Source organism: Pseudoliparis swirei, chromosome 3 (assembly GCF_029220125.1).
Source record: "Pseudoliparis swirei isolate HS2019 ecotype Mariana Trench chromosome 3, NWPU_hadal_v1, whole genome shotgun sequence".
Classification (NCBI taxonomy): domain Eukaryota; kingdom Metazoa; phylum Chordata; class Actinopteri; order Perciformes; family Liparidae; genus Pseudoliparis; species Pseudoliparis swirei.
Genome location: NC_079390.1, coordinates 22,737,366 through 22,761,062, shown reverse-complemented (window position 1 = coordinate 22,761,062; position 23,697 = coordinate 22,737,366). Strand labels below are relative to the sequence as shown.

At 47.1% G+C, this 23,697-nt stretch overlaps 2 protein-coding genes across 4 annotated transcripts in view; both read left to right on the top strand.

The window, feature by feature from the left end:
• The window catches only part of tmem132e (transmembrane protein 132E), an 89,403-nt gene extending 87,863 nt beyond the window's left edge, over positions 1 to 1,540 (top strand). The window contains exon 9 of the mRNA XM_056441442.1: positions 415 to 1,540. Within this exon, the coding sequence (XP_056297417.1) occupies positions 415 to 1,455 (1,041 nt within the window). The 3' untranslated portion in view covers positions 1,456 to 1,540. The remainder of the gene's footprint in view (positions 1 to 414) is intronic.
• An 11,978-nt stretch (positions 1,541 to 13,518) lies between these two features.
• Positions 13,519 to 23,642, top strand: rad51d (RAD51 paralog D). Of its 3 annotated transcripts, XR_008834966.1 has the most exons (12): positions 13,520 to 13,654; positions 13,783 to 13,890; positions 13,984 to 14,045; positions 15,399 to 15,517; positions 19,187 to 19,268; positions 19,767 to 19,901; positions 19,978 to 20,073; positions 20,191 to 20,278; positions 22,343 to 22,413; positions 22,613 to 22,780; positions 23,123 to 23,289; positions 23,403 to 23,642. XR_008834966.1 is itself a non-coding variant. In XM_056441924.1 (10 exons), the coding sequence occupies exons 1-10, from the start codon at positions 13,809 to 13,811 to the stop codon at positions 23,225 to 23,227; spliced, it is 1,008 nt and encodes a 335-aa protein (XP_056297899.1). In that variant the 5' UTR covers positions 13,519 to 13,808; the 3' UTR covers positions 23,228 to 23,642. The 3 variants fall into 3 exon arrangements, 1 of the variants encoding a protein (XP_056297899.1); XR_008834965.1 differs by having other exon boundaries at positions 13,520 to 13,890; XM_056441924.1 differs by having other exon boundaries at positions 13,519 to 13,890; positions 23,123 to 23,642.
• The last annotated feature ends 55 nt before the right edge of the window (positions 23,643 to 23,697 follow it).

Here is a 23,697-nt window from a genome sequence, read left to right as displayed (position 1 = left end):
CTAACGTGACCCTAACGTGTGCTCTGTGGTCACGTGACCCTAACGTGACCCTAACGTGTGCTCTGTGGTCACGTGACCCTAACGTGTGCTCTGTGGTCACGTGACCCTAACGTGTGCTCTGTGGTCACGTGACCCTAACGTGACCCTAACGTGTGCTCTGTGGTCACATGACCCTAACGTGACCCTAACGTGTGCTCTGTGGTCACGTGACCCTAACGTGACCCTAACGTGTGCTCTGTGGTCACGTGACCCTAACGTGACCCTAACGTGTGCTCTGTGGTCACGTGACCCTAACGTGTGCTCTGTGGTCACGTGACCCTAGCGTGTGCTCTGTGGTCACGTGACCCTAACGTGTGCTCTGTGGTCACGTGACCCTAACGTGACCCTAACGTGTGCTCTGTGGTCACGTGACAGGAGGCCAGCCTGTCGGTCTGGATGCTCTTCAGCGACAACACGGCGGCCAGCCTGACGACCTTCGACCTGAAGGACTACCGCCTCAACGCGTCCTCGCTGGACGAGCGCGTGGTGTCCGTCTCCCAGGAGCCTCAGCGGCGCTGGCCCGTGCTGGTGGCCGAGGGCGAGGGCGCCGGCGAGCTGGCGCGCTTGGAGATGACCATCGGCGAGGCGTGCCAGAAGACCAAGCGCAAGAGCGTCGTCGCCGCCGCCGCCGTCTACGTCAAGGTCCGCTTCGGGCCCGAGGAAGACTCCGAGGAAGAGGCCGCCGCCGAGGGCGAGACGGAGGCGCCGCCGGGCGGCGGCGGTGGGCGGGGCTACGAGGCGTCCGACGAGCAGCCGGCCAGCGTTCCCATCGACTACAGCAACTTCCCCACCGGCGGCGCCCAGGAGAGACCGCCCGCGAGCGACGAAGAGGAGGAGGAGGAGGAGGAGGACTTTGTGCATTCGCCGCGCAGCATGACCGACCTGGAGATCGGGATGTACGCCCTGCTGGGCGTGTTCTGCCTCGCCATCCTGGTCTTCCTCATCAACTGCATCGTCTTCGTGCTCAAGTACCGGCACAAGCGCATCCCGCCGGAGGGCCAGGCCAACGCGGACCACTCCCACCACTGGGTGTTCCTCGGCAACGGCCAGCCGCTGCGGGCGCAGGGCGACCTGTCGCCGCCGCGGGCGGAGAGCCCCGCCCCCCTGGAGGGCGTCCAGACGTGCTGCCACAGCAGCGGCAGCTCCCAGACCAGCGGTCAGAGCCAGGTGCACGGGCGCGGCGACGGCAGCTCCGGGGGCTCGGCCAAGGAGGCCGGCGAGGACGGCAGCTCGCCGACCTCCAAGCGCAAGAGGGTGAAGTTCACCACCTTCAGCACGAAGCCGGCGGAGGATCCGCCCTACAACGCCGTCCCCGCCGCCGACGAGGAGGACATCCAGTGGGTGTGCCAGGACATGGGCTTCCAGGACCCCGAGGAGCTGCACGCCTACATGCGCCGGATAAAGGAAGTCGCCTAGAGGCGGCGGCGGGGGGGCGGGGCCTTCTGCTCGAGAAACGTTTTTTTCCGTTCTACTTTTTCCTCTTCTTCTTTGTTTTTTCTTTTCGTTTTACCCGCGTGATTAAAGATTTTTTTTTACTTCACAGACGTACAAAAAAAAAGGCCAAACGCGTCGCTTTGGTTTCGGGGCGCGTTCCATTCAGTTTGCACAGCGCCGTGATCTCGAACACGGCGAGGACGGCGGGAAAAGACTCGAGCGGACGGATCTCGACCACCGGAGGAACCCGGGGGCCTCGGGGGCCCGAGCCGCTCCGGCTCGCCGGCCCTCAGGATTGTGTTTGTTCTCCTGGTTACCGACAGGAATGTAATCGAGCTCTGCTATTGGCCGGCTCGGCGGGACCCGAACAAAGATGCCTTTGATGAACAAGAAAATATATGAACTGTCAAAGACTCTTAAAAGCTACGTTAAAAAAAAAAATCTCATCATAATCTTTTTTTTCTTCTTTTTTTCCCGCCAAAGTAGAAACAGCCGTTGTTCTGTTCCCGGGGCGGAGCTCTCGCTCTCTTGTTGAGACGCAGCTCATCGTCAAAAGGCGTCTCGTCCTGCGGGCCCTGAACTCATCTTAATGCCTTATGTCTTAAGAGAGAGGAGAGAGGAGAGGAGAGAGAGGAGAGGAGAGGAGAGGAGAGATGGGGAGAGAGAGGAGAGATGGGGAGAGAGAGGAGAGATGGGGAGAGAGGAGAGGAGAGGGAGGAGAGGAGAGGAGAGATGGGGAGAGAGAGGAGAGAAAGGAGAGAGAGGAGAGGGGAGGGGAGAGAAAGGAGAGAGAGGAGAGGAGAGGGGAGAGAAAGGAGAGAGAGGAGAGGGGAGGGAGGAGAGAGAGAGGAGAGGGGAGGAGAGGGAGGAGAGGAGACATGGGGAGAGAGAGGAGAGAGGAGAGGAGAGAGGAGAGAGGAGAGGAGAGAGAGGAGAGAGGAGAGGAGAGAGAGGAGAGAGAGAGGAGGTGAGAGAGAGGAGAGGAGAGAGGGGAGAGGGAGAGGAGAGAGGGAGTGAGGAGAGGAGGAGAGAGGAGAGAGAGAGGAGAGGAGGAGAGAGAGGACAGAGAGGAGAGAGGAGAGGAGAGAGAGGACGGAGAGGAGGGAGAGGAGATAGAGGAGGGAGGAGGAGAGAGAGGAGAGGAGGAGAGGGAGAGGAGGGGAGAGAGAGGAGAGGAGAGGGAGAGGAGGGGAGAGAGAGGAGAGGAGAGGGGAGAGATGGGGAGAGGAGGGGAGAGAGAGAGAGGAGAGGAGGGGAGAGAGAGAGAGAGGAGAGGAGAGATGGGGAGAGAGGATGCAGACACGCAGACACTCCTTCCCCCGGTGTGTGTATCTGTGTGTGTGTGTGTGTGTCTCACCCGCGGAGAACATCGCGGATTAAATGACTTCTTCTTCTTCTCTTTTTTTGCTCCATCCTTTACGCCGCCCCGTGTTTACGTTTAGTTTTTTTTTTGGGAACACACTCTTCTGCGTACGCCGATACCGCCGTCGTCCCCGGCGACCATGCGGAGGTCGCCCGGGGTCATCGGCCGCGCTTAGCTGCGTTCGAGCGTCTCTGGATGCCGATTGGCTGACGTGGCGGCCGGCGGCGTGTTGCAGGTTTTTGGGAGATTTTTGCCGACTCTGAGGAGAAAGAAAACAAGTTTGTTTTTTTCAGGACTAAAGAAGCGACCGCGGGACGAGAAGTCGGTTCCCACGCCACTTTCACTTCACACTGCGCCGTCACTCAGACCCCTCCCCCCCCCCCCTCCCCCCAACAGCCGCACCGAAGACCCAATGCAGTTCTGTTCTCCTCGAAAAGCAGCTTTATATTCGACAACAACAACAACAAACAAACTAAACCCTGAGTTACGAACGCGTTGCGTCATCTTAATGTGACTTCCTGTTTCCACGACCGCGAGACGCCGACGGCCGTCTACAGTTCTTCTCACTGAAGTGGATTCTTTCTCTCCATTGAATATTTGAATATCCTCCAGTACATGTGGAGCCTGGATTGGGACTTTAAGGATTTGGTTCTGAAGAGGAAGAGGAAGAGGAAGAAGGCGAGACTTGTTTTATTTCCCGTGTTGAACCTCGAGCGATGGATTCTCAGGATGAATGTCGGATCACGAGTCCGACAGCGGCTCCACACACTGGGGGGCGGGGCTTGTTCCCGTATGATTTTGTGACACGGTCTGTAAATACGTCGCCCACATAACGCCCCCCCCCCCCCCCCCCCCGTCGTGACGCTGTGCTGCTCATGTTGCTCATTTTTGTATCGTCTTCAAGCTGCTAATAGAAACTTTGTCTTTTTACAACGACGTGTAACTGAATTGTACCCCCCCCCCCCCCCATATGTAATGTCCAGAGCACCGCTCCGCTCCCCGACTCCTGGAGGTCAAACCTGTGTTTTCCCGTTCTCTGTAAAGTACTAAACAAAATGCAAAACACGAGACGCCGTCGTGTCGTTCATGACTTCCTCCAGGAGGTTTAAGGCGTCGCAGAAAATCACAAACATGTCGGATCGTGATTATGATTATTTATACTCTCCACTCGTCACAGGACACGAAAACAATTCAAAGACAGAGAGGAGAGGAGAGACGAGAGGAGAGAGGAGAGGAGACGAGAGAGGAGAGATGAGAGAGGAGGGACGAGAGGAGAGGAGAGAGGAGACGAGAGAGGAGAGAGGAGGGACGAGAGGAGAGGAGAGGGGAGAGGAGAGAGGAGAGGAGAGACGAGAGAGGAGAGAGGAGGGACGAGAGGAGAGACGAGAGAGGAGGGAGGAGACGAGAGAGGAGGAGAGGAGGGACGAGAGGAGGAGAGGAGAGACGAGAGAGGAGAGGAGAGAGGAGGAACGAGAGAGAGAGGAGAGGAGAGAGGAGAGGAGAGACGAGAGAGGAGGGACGAGAGGAGAGACAGGAGAGGAGGGACGAGAGGAGAGACGAGAGGAGAGAGGAGAGGGGAGAGGAGAGACGAGGGACGAGAGAGGAGAGGAGAGAGGAGGGACGAGAGGAGAGGAGAGAGAGGAGAGAGAGGAGAGGAGGAGAGGGGAGAAGAGAGGAGGAGAGAGGAGAGAGGAGGAGATGAGGGAGGAGAAGAGAGGAGGAGAGGAGAGAGGAGGAGAGAGGAGGAGACGAGGGAGGAGGAGAGAGGAGGAGGAGAGAGGAGAGACGAGAGAGGAGGAGAGAGGAGAGGAGAGAGGGGGAGAGAGGAGAGAGGAGGAGAGGAGAGAGAGGAGGAGAGAGAGGAGGAGAGAGGAGGAGAGGAGGAGAGAGAGGAGGAGAGAGGAGGAGAGAGAGGAGGAGAGAGGAGAGAGAGAGGAGAGAAGAGGAGGAGGAGGGAGGAGGGAGAGAGGAGGAGGAGAGGACGGAGGAGGAGAGAGAGGAGAGGAGAGGAGAGGAGGGACGAGAGGAGAGAGGAGAGGAGACTAGAGGAGAGAGGAGAGGGGAGGAGACGAGAGGAGAGGAGAGACGAGAGGAGAGGAGAGAGGAGGGACGAGAGGAGAGGAGAGAGGAGGAGAGGAGAGGAGAGGAGAGAGGAGAGAGAGGAGGGACGAGAGGAGAGGAGAGAGGAGGAGACGAGAGGAGAGGAGAGGAGAGAGGAGGAGAGGAGACGAGAGGAGAGAGCCCCACCGGCTTACATCCAAAAACATGTTTTATTCATTTCATCCATGAAATGCTGAAACAAAACAAAAGGAGTGGTTGGGACTCAAAGCATCTGATGTAGCCGACATCTCGGATCCCTTTTTATTATTTTGTTGATGTCGTGTTTGTATTTCTACGGATAACAGAGTCGTCATGGAGACTGTGATCTCGTCGACTAGAGACTCGTCAGCGGTGACTGTCGGGCCTCTGGAAGAGGAGAGGCTTCTCCCCGTTTCCTCAGGCGCTCGGCGATCACACGGAGGGATCCATCACGCCGAGGCCCAGATAACAGCGCCACGCCGACAGCTGCCTCCGTCGCCCACAATGCAACGGGGGGGGGGGGGGGGTAGAGAAAACTCTTGCTGTCTTGTTTTTCCTTCTCTTCGCAGGCGAAGACGTTCTCGTGCTCGCTCTTTCTCTGGAGGGACGGGGGAGGAGTCACACACCGAAATAGAAGATTGAATAAAAGTTGATGTCAGACAAATCAAAGTACATTTAAAGTCGAGAAGACCAAACTAGCTTTGAATGAGAATTCCACATTGTTAATCCGTCTCTCAATACTTCCTTCTTTTTCTTCTCTTAAAGACTAAATAATGTCCTTAACTAGCTGGCGATTGTCGTTTTTAGCAAGAACTCCTCAAACAAGAGTAAATGGTGCCTTTGTTGGGGACTACTTTAAATAATGCCTTTGTTGGGGACTACTTTCGGCTGTGGAGATCGTCACATCCGCTCATTGTTGTCTTTTTGTTTGCAGCAGCGTGTTGTATTGTTTATATTGTAAACATACTGCTACAAATAAAAGTTCCCCCCCCCCCTGGGGATGAATAAAGTATAAATCTAATCTATTCACACTAGTGGGCCTTGGTGCGCCATCTGCTGGGTCGCGACGGTACTGCTAAATAGTTAGCTTTAATAAAAGAAATATTCTATATTTTTGTTTTATTTACAAAGCTAATTGTTATTTATTTCTAAATGTGCTAAATAACTCAATAATTAATAAATAATGACTGCTGAATTTAAAGGACGTCGTTGTGTATGGATCGGACTCAGGGAAGCCAACGCGGAAGTGTTTTGAACTTGAAGTCTATGCTTCATGTGTTGAAGCTGCATTCTCTTTCCTGACCACCAGGGGGCGACTCATCTGGTTGTATAGAAGTCTATGGTTCATGTGTTAAAGCTGCATTCTCTCTCCTGACCACCAGGGGGCGTCTCCGCTGGTTGTATTGAAGTCTATGGTTCATGTGTTAAAGCTGCATTCTCTCTCCTGACCACCAGGGGGCATCTCCTCTGGTTGTATAGAAGTCTATGGTTCATGTGTTAAAGCTGGGTTCTCTCTCCTGACCACCAGGGGGCGACTCCTCTGGTTGTATAGAAGTCTATGAGAAAATCTACTTTTCTCTTGATTTATTCCCTCAGTAAACATAGTTCAAAAAACATCTAAACGTTGTTTTATTTGTCGTGACACCGTATCATCTAAGATAAGAGGTCGCTTTGAAAAATTGTCCACACATAAAATATATTTGTTGTCAAAGCCCGCTCTCGTGTGAGGACCCTATGATTTATTAGTTTTAATCTCTGTGTGCACACACAAGAACGCCTTCACATTATAATTACCAATCACGTAAAAAGCCAAAATAAAGACATTGTTCAAGAAACTATTGTTCTCAAGAAGGAATAGAACAAATACCAAAAGGTGGCTCGCCAACGTCCTCGTCTCTCACGGCTCAAGGTTAAGACGAGACGCACAGGAACACCGCCATGAAACTTTAAACTGCCGTCTTGCTCACCGGGATGAATAATAATGGGTTTTGTTGTCCTTGCTTGCAAAATTGTCACCTCAGAAAAACAGGAAAGCGTCCAGAGAGATTTATTTAAAAGCAACCAGGACGCCGCGTTATGCAAGTGGAGGGGCAAGGAGTCATGGAGCAGGATGTAGGAAGCAGGGGCAAGGTGTCAGGGGGCAGGATGTAGAAAGCAGGGGCATGGAGTCAGGGGGCAGGATGTAGGAAGCAGGGGCAAGGAGTCAGGGGGCAGGATGTAGAAAGCAGGGGCAAGGAGTCAGGGGGTAGGATGTAGGAAGCAGGGGCAAGGAGTCAGGGGGCAGGATGTAGGAAGCAGGGGCATGGAGTCAGGGGGTAGGATGTAGGAAGCAGGGGCATGGAGTCAGGGGGCAGGATGTAGGAAGCAGGGGCAAGGAGTCAGGGGGCAGGATGTAGAAAGCAGGGGCAAGGAGTCAGGGGGTAGGATGTAGGAAGCAGGGGCAAGGAGTCAGGGGGCAGGATGTAGGAAGCAGGGGCATGGAGTCAGGGGGTAGGAAGCAGGGGCATGGAGTCAGGGGCAGGATGTAGAAAGCAGGGGCATGGAGTCAGGGGGCAGGATGTAGGAAGCAGGGGCAAGGAGTCAGGGGGCAGGATGTAGAAAGCAGGGGCAAGGAGTCAGGGGGTAGGATGTAGGAAGCAGGGGCAAGGAGTCAGGGGGCAGGATGTAGGAAGCAGGGGCATGGAGTCGGGGTAGGATGTAGGAAGCAGGGGCATGGAGTCAGGGGGCAGGATGTAGGAAGCAGGGGCAAGGAGTCAGGGGGCAGGATGTAGGAAGCAGGGGCAAGGAGTCAGGGGGCAGGATGTAGGAAGCAGGGGCAAGGAGTCAGATGGAAGGGTGTAGGAAGCAAGGGCAAGGAGTCAGGGGGCAGGATGTAGGAAGCAGGGGCAAGGAGTCAGGGGGCAGGATGTAGGAAGCAGGGGCAAGGAGTCAGGGGGCAGGATGTAGGAAGCAGGGGCAAGGATTCAGGGGGCAGGATGTAGGAAGCAGGGGCAAGGAGTCAGATGGCAGGGTGTAGGAAGCAAGGGCATGGAGTCGGGATAGGATGTAGGAAGCAAGGGCAAGGAGTCAGGGGGCAGGATGTAGGAAGCAAGGGCAAGGAGTCGGGGCAGGATGTAGGAAGCAGGGGCAAGGAGTCGGGGCAGGATGTAGGAAGCAGGGGCAAGGAGTCAGGTGGCAGGGTGTAGGAAGCAAGGGCAAGGAGTCAGGGGGCAGGATGTAGGAAGCAGGGGCAAGGAGTCAGGGGGCAGGATGTAGGAAGCAGGGGCAAGGAGTCAGGGGGCAGGATGTAGGAAGCAGGGGCAAGGATTCAGGGTGCAGGATGTAGGAAGCAGGGGCAAGGAGTCAGATGGCAGGGTGTAGGAAGCAAGGGCATGGAGTCAGGGGGTAGGATGTAGGAAGCAAGGGCAAGGAGTCAGGGGGCAGGATGTAGGAAGCAGGGGCAAGGAGTCAGATGGCAGGGTGTAGGAAGCAAGGGCAAGGAGTCAGGGGGCAGGATGTAGGAAGCAGGGGCAAGGAGTCGGGGCCGGATGTAGGAAGCAGGGGCAAGGAGTCAGGGGGCAGGATGTAGGAAGCAGGGGCAAGGAGTCAGGTGGCAGGGTGTAGGAAGCAGGGGCAAGGAGTCAGGGGGCAGGATGTAGGAAGCAGGGGCAAGGAGTCAGGGGGCAGGATGTAGGAAGCAGGGGCAAGGAGTCAGGGGGCAGGATGTAGGAAGCAGGGGCAGGATGTAGGAAGCAGGGGCAAGGAGGCAGGAAGCAGGGGCAAGGAGTCAGGGGGCAGGATGTAGGAAGCAGGGGCACGGAGTCAGGAGGCAGGATGTAGGAAGCAGGGGCAAGGAGTCAGGAGGCAGGATGTAGGAAGCAGGGGCACGGAGTAACACATGAAGCACAGATACAACCAGAGGAGTCGCCCCCTGGTGGCCAGGAGAGAGAATGCATCTTTAACACGACGTCGCTCCTCCCTAAACGGATGTTTACTGGTTGCAAAAAGCCAAGATGGCGACGTCCAGACTCGAGGCACGTACCGATGCGTGACGTCACCATGACGACGTCCATTATTTATTATTACTCTCACAAAGTCTCTGGCCTCGACGTCGACGGAGGGTCATGAATCGTTTCCCCTCCTGACTTCAATGCGCTCTAAACAACTCGCAAACAATCCTACATCTATGAACACGCTGTGCCCGCTGACGGAACAACAGCAACAACAACAACAACAACAATAACAACAGGGTCGACAGCTCGATCCCGGCGAACGATTGTGTGTGTGTGCGTCTGTTTCTCCTCCCTGTGCGGTGCTCATGGAAACAAAGTCAAGAACACGACTTCCAGCCTCCGACTGACAACCTGCCGTGATGAGTGAGAGGATGTGTGCTCCGACCACAGCCCGTGTGTGTGTGTGTGTGTGTGTGTGTGTGTGTGTGTGTGTGTGTGTGTGTGTGTGTGTGTGTGTGTGTGTGTGTGTGTGTGTGTGTGTGTGTGTCTGGGTCTGGGGGGATGTGACCGAGCAGCAGAATAGTTTATTGAGGTCTCCGTGTCTTTTCTCTCCTCAGTGTGGATCCTGGGGGGGGGGCTGGTTTCTGATGGGGCTGGCGCAGCGATCTCCGTGTAATGAAATGCAAATGTGTCTCTCAGGCGTTATTTTAGTCCATTGCTACTTTCACAGCAGCCCGGCGGATGTAGGAAGTCTGCGGCGCTCCGGTGTCTCCCACTTAGTGTCATGAATTGTGGAAGAGGCGTCGTCACGAGCTGCGAGCAAAATAAATACAGAGAGAAATCAACTTCGACTGGAAAAATAGAGAAGAAACCTTGAGGAGAGAAACAGAGGACGACCCCTCTCCAGGATGGACAGGTGAGTAGACGTCATGTGACCAGAAGGAATCATTACAGAGTTACCAATAAGGAAGGAAGCCAGGTCAAGACCAGGGGCAAGGACTCAGGAAGCAGGGGCAAGGAGTCAGAAAGAAGGGCAAGGAGTCAGAAAGCAGGGGCAAGGAGTCAGGAAGCAGGGGCAAGGAGTCAGAAAGCAGGGGCAAGGAGTCTTATTCATGGGTCAGAGGTAAAAAAATAAAACGTCTTCACAAAAATTGCCCGCGGAACAAACTCCACGGTGTCGTCCTCCGAGCTTCTGGAGGTTACTGCCTTCGGAAAAAAGAAAAATCATGAGATGAAACTGCCCATAAGAGCAGCCCATCTCAAAAACTGAATAAAAACCACATTGATCTCGATGAAATCCTCCCTGAAATCACTTAATGTCCCTTTTACACGTCGTATTTGAAGGCATCGTAAGCTCAGTCAAAAGGCGAAAAAAAAGAGTAAGACGTCCCAAATCATGTGAGAAGTTTCTCTTCAAAAGTTTATGAATCCACAACACGATCATTTCTGAAACCCGAGCCGAGAAGGGGCGTGGCCTAAAGTTTTTCTTCTCTTTTTTCTCAATTGCAGTCTGCATTATTACTATGATCCCTTTGGAGGTGGAGGTGGAGCTGAGGCGGTGCCGTCTCAATAGTCTGTGGAAAGCTCTCGTTGAGGTCCTCGTCCTCTTTTGAACGCTCATGTCATTTTCTTCTCTTCGTTCCAGGCGTACTCTTGTTCACGTAGCTTCAGACTCTTTGAGAAGACGCAACTTTTAGCTATTTTTCCACCGAAATTGTGGAGGATTTTTAAACATTGGAAAACAAAGCACAAACTTCTTCATCGCCATTCGACGAGTTGACTTTCCGGTTTTTATCTTTTATGGCCAGACACGTCTGATTTTCACGAAAATGGTGGAAAAACCCGGGTTAGTAAACACGAGACGCCCCATGGGGGTGATGATGGAGAGCGGTAATGGCACTTTGGACACCGGCTCTGACCGACCGCACCGCGGGGGGCCATGAGGAGCCAATCAACCGCGTCTTCACTGAGATGAGATCAGAAGAATTCAAATATATTTATATATATATATAAATAATATATATGTGTATATATGTATATATATATATATGTATGCATATATACATATAAATATATATACATATGTATGTATACATATGTATATATATATGTATATACATATATATACATATATATATATAAATCTATATATATACATATATATATATATATATGTATGTGTTAGACTGCAAAACCGGAAATAAACCGGGGCCACATTTCAAAGTCAAATGACTTCATAACTCGATAAAAGAATTAAGAAAAACGAGGAGAAAAAATAATATATTTATAGAAGAAGGGGCTAAAAACATCATATAATGGTAACAATAGCCAGTTTTTTTTTTTTTAAAGCAACATTTTCAATACAAAGTTACAAAAGGCTTTTTGTTTTCAACGGAGATTAAAATATTTCGGGACAAATGAAAGCAGACGAATAAACAAATAAGCAAATAAAACTGTGTACTAAAAATAATAAAGGGATTTAAAAACTGAAGCTCTTCAAAGCTGAACAGAAGCGAGCAGTACCGCCTCGACCTCACCGAGTACTGGACGTTTTATTCAGTACTTATTAAGTACTTTGAGTCTTTTCGTTATTGTTGTGTTGTTTGGATCTATAATGAGAACCATGTGTTTAAATCTAAAACAGTAACCGTGATGCATTGTGGGAAAGTCATAATGAGAGAGAACAAACCGTACCAGGAAATTGGACTTTCCGAAACCGCAGACACAAAAATATTTTACTGCTAATCGCCGAGTCAACAACCGGTGACTCACCAGGACCGTTTACTCGCCCTGCAGCGCGGCAGAGTGAAAGGTTCTGCTGGGGTCACGACCTGGAGAAAGATGTGCAGCCATGTACTCAGAGACTATTATAATAAATCATAATTGAGGGACATGGATGTTGATCCAGGTCCAACCTGACGACTGCTGACCTCCCACAGAGGTCACCGTAACCCTCTCTAACCTCACTAACCTTCACTAACCTCACTAACCTTCACTAACCTTCACTAACCTTCACTAACCCTCACTAACCTTCACTAACCTCACTAACCCTCACTAACCTTCACTAACCCTCACTAACCCTCACTAACCTCACTAACCTTCACTAACCCTCACTAACCCTCACTAACCTCACTAACCTTCACTAACCTCACTAACCTCACTAACCTTCACTAACCTCACTAACCCTCACTAACCTTCACTAACCTCACTAACCTTCACTAACCCTCACTAACCTTCACTAACCTCACTAACCTCACTAACCCTCACTAACCTTCACTAACCTCACTAACCTCACTAACCCTCACTAACCTCACTAACCTCACTAACCTCACTAACCTTCACTAACCCTCACTAACCTCACTAACCTTCACTAACCCTCACTAACCTTCACTAACCTCACTAACCCTCACTAACCTTCACTAACCCTCACTAACCTCACTAACCTTCACTAACCTTCACTAACCCTCACTAACCTTCACTTCAAGTCAGTCAGTAAGGAAGTTAGAAGGTACGTTTGTAAGTAAGTAAATAAGTTACTAAGTAAGTAGGTAAGTTATTGAGTTTGTAAGTAAGTAGGTAAGTAAGTCCCTGAGTAAGTAAGTAAGTTAGTAAGTAAGGGGGCGGGGCCTCGTCCCCGTCAGACCATTCTGGACCCCTAATAACTTTTCAGAATCAGCCTTAACAGCGGAGAGCACTAGAACTTTATTATTCATGCATGCAGACATCAGCTCATTATCCACAACTCTAACTTATTCATTTGGATTTAATTATATTAGCATATTAAAGGTTATTACAGCATTCTTTATTGATCCCTGATACGTTTCTCTTGCATCACCTTCACAGGGGATCTAATCAAATCAATCGGACGCTATATTCATGAAGCAGGAATCATATCAAATGTGTTTTAACAGAAGCAATACAGCCAACTGTGAATATGACATTAAAACAAAACAACAACAACAACAACAAGAGGTTTAAAGTTAAAATAACAAGACAACGATAGCTAGTATGGTTCAGTGTCGGGCTTGAGGGCAGTTCAGCTGCTGTCAGAAGAACTACAAATTGAAATTGGTCTGAAGAGTGAACATCAAAGCTATAGATTACACGTGTTTGTGTTACATGTCATTTAGTTATTTATTTTATTCTAATTGTATGTTGCTCGTGACATTCGTGAGATTTTCTTTTCTTCTTTTGTTTGTTGATTTTCTGTATTTTGTGCATATTTGGTGGGCCTGTGTTTGAAGTCGGTTATGTATTGTTCTTTTGTTAATATATTTAAGTGCTTGTAGATTTATTTTTGTAGTTTCAAAGTGCTGTTATTTGTTTGTTCTCCATATTTTTATTCTTATAAATATTTATATGTTTCTTTCTTTAAACTATGTCTTCATGTTATTCCACTGTGTGTTTTGTTTGTGTTTATTGTTAAGTAAAATTCCTTGTTTTGGCAATCACAACTTATTTTCTCACAATTTTATTTCACTATTTCCCGTTTAAATGCATTAAGAATGCATAGAAGAAGGAAACAGTATAAACTAAAAAATAACTAAACTCAAAAAGGGGAACAGCGCAGGAGGATCGTCTACACGGGAATCAAGTCAAGCAAGTGGAGCGGTATTCTAACTACATTACCCTACATGCATTGCGAGAGCGCTTTCCTACGGCGAGCAGCAGGAGACAATCGAAGCCTTCGCCAATTGATTGCTGCTGTGGCGTCAGTGAAGGAAGTGAAAAGAAGTTGATCAAAAACCGTCAGTTTAGTCAGAAAGTAAACGCAGTTCCGTGTTTAACGTCGTGAACTCCAGTGAAAGTAATTCATGACTAACCGCCATTTAAAAACCAACTGTAGCTAACAGCGCCTGTAAGCTAGCTAGCTTCCGCCCGCACTTCTTCTTCTTCTACTCCTACTTATTTTTCTTCTTCTACTACTTCATTAAGCGCACACTCTTAACGCATGCAGCAGCATGGTGGTCTTAAGAGAAGGAATGTGCCCGGGACTGGATGACGGCTTAGTTCGTGGCCTGCGTGCTGCTGGCATTAAAACAGGCGAGTTGTTTGTTTGCTTCACGTTGATGACAGAAACAAAACAACATCAACAATAACAACGCGCCTGTGTTTCTGTGTTTCTCGTGTTCTCAGTGGAGGACGTGGTCTCGTCTGACATCGAGGAACTCGCTCAGAGATGCTCGGTGTCATATACGGTATTTATCACTCATTACGTACTGTGTGTGCGGACAAGAGCATGCGCAATGACACTTGTGCAATATTGCATTTGAATTGTTGTGCAGTTCGACCTTCTCCTTACCTCTTCTCTATAATTCACAATATCTCTTTCAATATCGTGCTCAATATTACTTTTTTCTTTTAATTTCCATTTCTTGTGTTTCATCTTTTGACTCTTTTACTATTTTAGATGTGTGTGCGTGCATGTCTGTCTCTGTGTGTGTGTGTGTCTGTGTGCACGCACAATGTCCAATAAAAGGGATTCTGAGGTAAAGCACAAGTCGCGTGTCGAAAATAATGAAATGTATCTATTTAGAAGTAAATATATATGTATATATATTATGCAGTTGTATATATATGTACATGTATAGTGAGTAAAAACCAAAAGGTTCATTGTCATCTTGAACCGGAGAGAGAGAGAAGAGAGGAGAGGAAGAGAGGAGAGGGGGAGAGGAAGAGAAGAGAGGAAGAGAAGAGGGGAAGAGAGGAGGGGGAGAGGAGGAGAGAGAGAGAGCACAGATTTGTTCCTTTAACCATTTTTTCTTCTTTTTTGAAGATCATAAATCATGTTTTACACCAAACTTTTTTTTTAAAGAGATACAAGAGTGGAATTATTTCATGTATGTGACCCAGAAGAGATCCTCACAACAGACCTGTGCGTGTGGGCGGCGAGGCCGGAGCGCTGGGAGAGAGCAACACGTCCTCCGTATGAACATGTGAAGGGAAATAAACTTGAGAGAAGTGTTAAATATATATATCTTTTCACAGGCTTGTTCTTCTTTTTTTTCCGTCTTGCCGGCTATCAAACCGTCACCGTAGATCCCTCGAAGGCCTTCTATGTTCCGCCTCGTTTTCATTTTGAGTTGATAGTCTTTTTCATGAGGTCACCCCCCCCCCCCCCCTCCACACACACCCACACACACACACACACACACGAGGATGTCGTCTGACTGGAAGCAGCCGCCTCTCTCCTCGTGGAGCGGCTCTTCTTTTCTATCTGTATTTCCTGTTCTTCTTCTCTTGATGGAACACGTCCTCGGAGCTGAACAACGTTTCCACTAATTGTTTTTATATTTTTCCCAAAACATGAAGTCATCTCTGCCAAGTCCTCCGTACCTTTTTAGTAACCATAGCAACAAGTAGGATCCAAACTTCTCCAGTCAAACAATATCCAGTCCTTATTTCACCATTTGTTATTGTGTTTAAGCCGGGTCTCTCTCTCTCTGTTGATGTCATGATGATGTCATGATGATGCCATGATGACGCCATGTTGCCATGATGACGCCATGTTGCCATGATGACGCCATGTTGACGTGTCCATCTCGTTCCAGGCTCTGTTCTCCATCCGCCGCGTGCTCCTCGCCCAACACGCCGCGTTCCCCGTGTCGGGCGCCGACCTGTACGAGGAGCTGTTGAGCTCCACGGCCATCCTCTCCACCGGGAACCCCAGGTGAGGACCCCCCCCAGGGACCAGCCGAGGTCGCCACGGCAGCTGCATGAAAACAAACCTACAGAGCAGAAGTCCAGCAGAGCAATGGAGTGTTTTCCGCTCGTAAACAGCCTGAAGTGCTTCTGATGTAGCCCAGAAAGCTTGGAGACGAAGCCGCTGGACCTCACAGTTCTGCATGTGTTCCTCACTTTGGAGGAGGGTTATCTCCTCGACATTAAACTCACTGTTGCAGCATAATTAATGACCACAGGTGGCTGGTTTTCATACATTAGTCGGTGCTTTTGGATTAGTTCTGAGAAATCAGAATCAGCCATGTGAGTAAAAGGCGGTGTGGGTTTCTTTTTGTGTGTGTGTGTGTGTGTGTGATGTGTGTGTCTTGGCTGCCCTCTGCTGGTGAGAAGATGAACTGGCGCTCTTCCCTGGCTTTTTGGTTTCATGCAGACAGAATTTTAAAAAGCACATAGTTTCACATTGATTAGACCCAGCTGTGTGAGATCAGGGGGTCCAGTGTTACGCTGAAGAACACAAGGATAATGATGTATTTATTTGTGTATATCTATATCTATATAGATATATATATTGTTTTAATACATATATATATATATTTGTATATATATATATATATTGTTTTAATATATATTTATATATATACAGGACTGTCTCAGAAAATTAGAATATTGTGATAAAGTTCTTTATTTTCTGTAATGCAATTAGAAAAACAGAAATGTCATGCATTCTGATTATTACAAATCAGCTGAAATATTGCAAGCCTTTTATTCTTTTAATATTGCTGATTATGGCTTACAGCTTAAGAAAACTCTAAAATCCTATCTCATCAAATTTTAATATTTCCTCAGACCAAGTAAAAAAAAAGATTTATAACAGCTGAGTGTTTGTCAAGGCTCAGGAAACCCTTGCAGGTGTTTCGAGTTAATTAGACAATTCAAGTGATTTGTTTAATACCCGACTAGTATACTTTTTCATGATATTCTAATATTTAGAGATAGGATATTTGAGTTTTCTTAAGCTGTAAGCCATAATCAGCAATATTAAAAGAATAAAAGGCTTGCAATATTTCAGTTGATTTGTAATGAATCCAGAATGCATGACATTTTTGTTTTTTTAATTGCATTACAGAAAATAAAGAACTTCATCACAATATTCTAATTTTCTGAGACAGTCCTGTATATACACACATATATATATATGTATGTGTGTGTGTATATATATGGCTGACTAGGACACTTTCTCAGGATTAGGCACCAAAGGCACGGGGGTCAGATTCGTCCAATTGGACGCCGTCATCTTGGCGTCACCCGTCTGTTCCGAAGTCTCGAGTTTGGGCGTTTTGACCGTCGCCATCTTGGTTTCTTTGCAACCAGTGAATGAAAGCGGCCTATCTGGACTAAATATTTACCAAATGAACAACACGCTGAACTGAAGAAGACTTCAAACAGGAGCTTGAGACCATGAACTCATATTGTAAATAAGGTAATCTTAAATGTCCAAAAGTAAATGATCTATAAATGGGAAATGGCAACATTTAAAGTATATTCTTTTCTACACGAGAGAAGTAGAGTCACTTTTTCTCATTCATTATTAGTATAATCAGGGTAAATAATAATGTAAATAAAGAGCCGAATAATGAAATCAATGCAACTGTAAGCGGTGATGAACGTAGACATCTGACGGTGTCGGTTACGCACCATAGCAACCAGACAGCCGTCCCCGAGGGCCTGTTTGATTGTGAACTTCATTATTTATTAATGGAAGCTATTGATATCCGCTTAGCTACGATAAAACCACCACATATATATTTATTTAATATATATAAATAATGTATATATAAATATATATTTATATAGATAGAAATATATAAATAAATACATATATATATATTTATATATATAAAAATAATGTATATATATATTTTTATATATAATGTATATCAATAATGTGTATATATATATTATATATAAATAATGTGTGTGTGTATATATATATAGATATAATGACGGCCTGTCATGAGATATTGCACAATACAAACTACGTCTGAAACCATTATATTGTAATGACTGCCATGAAGGTCCGGTTCATATCAGACCGGGTTAGTTTTATTCATCCAGGTGTTCCGGGCGAGCGGCTCGTTCAGCCGGCGGCGTTCTGAGTCACATGTTTCTCTGGAGGAGGAGCCGACCTCCCCGGTCTCATGAGCTGACTGAGGGAAAACAATATTCATTTGTAATCTTTTCTCTCTCTTTCCTGTGAGGGAACGTCGGCCGACTGAGACGAAGCCAACGTGACTCAGTCTGGACGCTTCAGCTGCGAGACGCACTGCTTTTCTTTTTGGGGGGGGGCATATTATTTTAATATGTTTTTCTTTTCCTTCTTTGATGTATATGCACAGTGTAGGACGCCCGGGGAGGAATAGAGAGAGAAGGTGATGGACGTGTTTTTGTTCTTATTTCAACCAACTTAATAGAAATGTCGAAATCCAAACGGCTCAAAGAAAACCTCCCGAACGCCACCGAGTGTGTCGAGTCTAAACTCCTCACGACCTTTCCTGAATGGTCATATTGTTCAGTTCTGAACTAATTATAGTTTATTTCGACGTCTCTTTAATAAAAAGATCATCACGACTTCTATGGAAACAACTGCAACCTTCATTCCATAAACCTCCATCGCAGCTCAAGTCCCAACAAACGAACAAACTATTATCATGAATGACGAATGGCACTCGTTTTCATTTTGCTCGCAGACAAACAGAAAGGTAACAACAACAACAAACAAAGCGTATCAGATGTTCCAGCTGCTGCGGTGATCTGTCAAACCCACGATAAGCAGCGATGATGATGATGGTTTATGGCCGTTCGTCAATGTGCGGAGCCTTCGTCGTATGTTTGTCAGCGCCTGATTGGCTGATGACACGTTGGCCGTGTGGCGGCGGCTTGTTGCCGGGCGATGAGTGTTTGAAAGCCATTAAAAAGGAGACGCCACGTCTTCTGTCAAACTCTCATTAGAAATGTTTTTTCACGACGGAGCTGCAGCCGCGTGACGCCGTTTATCTCCAGTGTTTCAATGAGAGGGAAAAGTTACGGGGAAGGAAACGTCTGTCAAACGGGGATAAAGAATATAAACGATGCGTTCGTGTTCTTGAACGCTGCTTTTCGTGTTCTCCAAGCGTGGGACGTTGGAACATTTTCCACGTTTTCCCGTCGTATTTCAAGTGGACGGCTTGTACCCGGAGGGGGGGGGGGGGGGGAATCGGGTGGAGCTCGGGGAAGATTTACCTCTGCAGCTGCAACGAGTTGAACCTAACGAGGTGAATACAGATTTGAGCCTCTGGACTGAATCATAAAGCAGGAAGTCACCTTCCTCGGGAACACAAGATGCATTCAAATGCATCACAAACAAATAAATATATCCTGGTGTTATAACTTTATTCGTTTGTTGGAAATGTATGTGAATTGGTACCACATTTCAACACACACAGAGAGATGGATGAAATTATTTTGATGGATTCATTTAGAAGGAGGCGGCTCGACTGAAATTGGGAATCTGGAGTCTGGAAGTTCTGTTTTTCTCGCGCTCACTCGACTGCATCGCTCTGCACTTTAATTGTTTGCCGCGTGCAGCTGTGAGTGACGCGTGGCTGCTGGTCTCCTGCAGCCTGGACGCTCTGCTGGACTCGGGCTTGTACACCGGGGAGCTGACGGAGCTGTCGGGGGGGCCGGGCAGCGGCAAGTCTCAGGTGAGCTGCTCCTCCCTTCCCTCTCCATCACGTCAGCCTCTTTTTTGTATTTTCTTTTCCTTGTCGCCTGTACATAAAGAGACATAAATAAATGAAGAAATACAGAAATATTTATTTAATGATGTCCCGTTTAGGGAGAACTTATATTTAACTTATATTTATTTATTCCTTTATTTATTTATTAATACATTTATTCAAGCATTTATTTATTTATTCAGAAATATTTATTTAATGATGTCCTGTTTAGGGAGAACTTATATTTAACTTATATTTATTTATTCCTTTATTTATTTATTCAAGCATTTATTTATTTATTCATCTATTTATTTATATATTCATTCATTTATTTATTCCTCTATTTATGTATGCATTTATTTATTTATCTATTTATTTAAATATTTATTTAAGCATTTATTCCTGTATTTATTCATGCATTTATTTATTTATACTTAAGTCATTTTATGTCCCCCCCGGCGCTGGCCTCCTCTCGTCTTCCAGGTGTGTTTCGGCGTCGCCGTGCACATCGCCCACCGACTCAAGCAGAGCGCCATATTCATCGATACCACCGGGGGGCTCGCCGCCGGCCGCCTGCTGCAGATGCTGCGAGCGGAGACGAGTAACGAGGAGGAGCAGGTGAGCTCTTAGAGGATGATGTAATATTCGTAATGCACACACGGTGTGTGATGTAACCCCACACACACACACACAGATGGAGGCTCTGCAGAGGATCCAGGTGTTCCGCGTGTTCGACGTCTTCGCGCTGCTCGACTGTCTCCACGGCCTCCGCGCCGGCCGGCTGCAGCAGGTTGGTGTTCAGCTTCGGGGAGCGAGTGACGCTCAGTGATGTGAGTCGTGTCACGCTGTGTCACGTTGTGTCACGCTGTGTCACGCTGTGTCACGCTGTGTCACGTTGTGGCGTTAGGCGCACGGCGGCGGCTCCGTCAAGGCGGTGATCGTGGACTCGGTGTCGGCGGTTATCTCTCCTCTCCTGGGAGGAAAACAGAATGAAGGTGATCTCTCTTTCTGGGAGTACAGCATGTGTTTATTTGTATAAATATATATGTGTGTGTTTGTATATATATTTATATAAATAAATATAAATGTGTTAATGTATGTATAACGCGTTAATCTATGCGATTAATTTGGCCGCGATTAACGCACTAAAATATTTTAACGCAATTAACGCAACTTTGTTTACTTCCGGTGTCGTTGACGTTTTTTCACTCCCCTGAGTGTCAAACCGCGGCAGTACGGTTTGACACGGATTCCTTTTTTAAAACAATTATTTCTCCGCGAAAATACGGAGCAGAAATCAGTTTAAACTCGTGGATGAATCAGTCGAGTTTCCTCCTGCTCTCCTTCCTCCCGTCTGCTCCTCCGATACACAGAGACAAATGTGCGATTAATTAGTTCGTTTTTTTTAATCGATTGACAGCCCTAGTATATATATATATATATATATCTTTGTGTATATATATATTTTTTTGTATAAATATATATTTGTATAACTTTACATATATTTGTGTGTATATATATATTTGTATAATAAATATATTAGGGCTGCAACAACGAATCGATAAAAATCTATTATTAAAATAGTTGGCAACGAATTTCATTATCGATTCGTTGTGTCGCGCGATTATTACGGCGCTCAATAAGTCACGGAGTATAAAGAATGTTGAGTTGAGCGCAGAGCGGCGCAGGAGAAACAAGAGCGGAGCGAGAGGGAGACGAGAGACGGAACGCTGCGTTGTGAGAGCCAATCAGCGCTGAGCTGCTCCTCTTGATGAATCTAATTGGCTGCTGCTGCTCACGTGGCGCTGGATGCGGAAGTCATTCACGTAGTCGGAGACATTCACGGAGCTGAGTGCGCCTACGGGTGACGTTATGAACCCAGACACCAGGCGCTACATGTCACGACGTGTGTGGCATTTCCACAAGAGGATAACGAGAAAACGTGGTTATTTATTCCGTGGCGGATAGCAGAAAATATTTTCCATGGAGAAAGGCAACGGAGATAAGCCACGACTGCTGTGAGCTGCGCGTGCAGACGACATTTAACGGAGCGGAGCAGCGCGCGCCTGATCGCTAATGAAGTATCGATACTAAAAATATGCTAAATCACATCGTGTTTAACGACGGGTACTTTGTTAGTATCGCTACACCGCAGCGTGACAGCAGCAGATGTAGCGGACTAACATTCAAGCTAACCTAACTTCCCAAACGCTGTGGACATCTGAACGCTGATTGGCCGAGACGCGACACGTCCCATCAAAGATGTTTTATTGCGAAGAGCACCACTTCACATTTTTTCCGCGTCTCACTGCAATCTCAACGGCAGCGGGCCAAGTGAAAAAAATAATAAATCGTAACGCGTCTCTGATATTGTTCAGGGGGCCACATGGGGACCACTGCTCAGGAGAGGAAAGCTGTCAGTCTGTTTGTGACGGTTCATCACCATCGTGACCAGTGGATCTCCAGGACCTTTCCATGACTTTAAACCAAATTTCCATGATTAAACATTTTGTGAAAACTCTGTCTATACGTGACAAAGTGAGAAGATGTAGTATTTAAACTAACTGAGAATTCCAAAAGCATACTGTGTAAATTAAAATTTCAATTAAAAAAATGTGCATTAATTTTCCAAATCTTTTGGGATTTAATTTTTTTCAATTACTTTTCTAGGCCTGCTAATAGCCATTTAAAAACTCCATGACTTTTCCAGGTTTTCCATGACCGTACGGACCCTGTTTTGAATAAAGTGTCGAAAATTAAAGTTTTTTTTTAAAAATCCGATTAATCGATAGAATAATCAACCGATTAATCGATTATCAAAATAATCGTTAGTTGCAGCCCTAAAATATATATATTAAGTGTTCTGCTTAAATGAAAGCATGACCAACTCTGAGAAGCGTGTTAAATAAAGACGTTGTTAATAGAAAGCAGTTTCTTGTCCTCCACACCTGAGCAGGTCGACTAGAAGTTAAACTTCTCCTCAAGCTGCAGTTTGACGATCAAGAGAATCCGGATCACATCGTGTTGTCGTGTCTTCTGCTCTGAACGACCTCCTGCAGGCATGTCCCTGATGATGCAGGTGGCGGGAGTCCTGAAGACGCTGGCGAAGGACTTCAACGTGGCGGCGCTGGTGAGGACGCCGCTCTGAACAAACACTTCTTGTTTCACTTTGATTTGGCCCTGAAAACTAAATCAATGTAAAAAACAAACAACCAAAAAGGGTTTTAATTATTGAAAATCGCATGTGTAAAAAAAAATGTAAGTTCCAAAAAGTTAGTTCAGGTATATGCTGAACACGGTGGGGGGGGGGGGTGGTCTTGGGCCTGCAGGTCACGAACCACGTCACGAGGAGCGGCGGCGGCGAGGTGCAGCCGGGCCTCGGCGCGTCGTGGGGTCCCGTCCCCAGGACCCGGGTCCTGCTGGAGCGAGCGGAGGACGCAGCGGACGGCGGCCACTCCAGCATCCGCACGGCGACGCTGATCAAGTCCTCGAGACGGGTACGACCAGAAGGGGGCGGAGTCTGACACTTTTGAAGCTTCGGGTTTCGCGTTTTATTTATATATATTCATATTATATATTGTATATATAATATATTGTATATATTATATATATTCATATTGTATATATTTATATATATTCATATTATATATTATATATATTCATATTGTATATATTTATATATATTCATATTATATATTGTATATATTCATATTGTGTGTATATATATATATACAATATGAATATATATATAATATGAATATATATAAATAAAATATATGTATTTATATATATATATATAGCGTAACTCCAGTAAGTGAACAGCGTCCTCTGCCTCCCAGCCGTGTCTCCTCAGAGAGGAGTTTGACCTCCGCCGGTGGAGTCGCTCGGGGGACGAAGCGTCCTCGTCTTCGGGGAAGAGGACGCTGGAGGAGACGGATTCCTGACGGGAGACGACGCTCCGGCCGAAGGCACGTCGGTCACTTCCTGTTTCATACGACGCAGCACGGTGCGCATATCTGAATGACTGCAACATTTATAAAAGAGTAATAGACGAGTTATAAAGACATAAGAGGCTAAAAGTCCCTTTTCGTGAGCGTCCTTTGGATTTATCCCCTTCAGCTCCAGGATGAAGAGGACCAGCACGTGTTCCCCCTAGAAGACGTTCGGAGGCAGTAGAAACATTTCGGTCTCGTTGGATCGACTAAATTCTGGCGATCAAAGTGAAAAAAGACTTTAAACTGTTCCTGAAAACAAGTCGCTCGTCACGTCGGGGGCTGAAGTTTGATGAAGGCCGTTAAAGTCTCCCACGTTACGATGTTTTTCTTATGTTTTATAATAAATAGGTTTGTGTGAATGTCATCGTTGTGTAAAAAGACTACAAAGTTACTCCTGGGGAAAAGCCGCCTGTAAAATG

Excerpts from the sequence above, each read along its gene's own strand:
- rad51d (XM_056441924.1), top strand. The coding sequence starts at position 13,809 with ATGGTGGTCTTAAGAGAAGGAATGTGCCCGGGACTGGATGACGGCTTA. Across the intron at positions 15,518-19,186 it reads CTCTCCACCGGGAACCCCAG|CCTGGACGCTCTGCTGGACT; the intron begins GTGAGGACCCCC and ends GGTCTCCTGCAG. Across the intron at positions 22,781-23,122 it reads TGATCAAGTCCTCGAGACGG|CCGTGTCTCCTCAGAGAGGA; the intron begins GTACGACCAGAA and ends TCTGCCTCCCAG.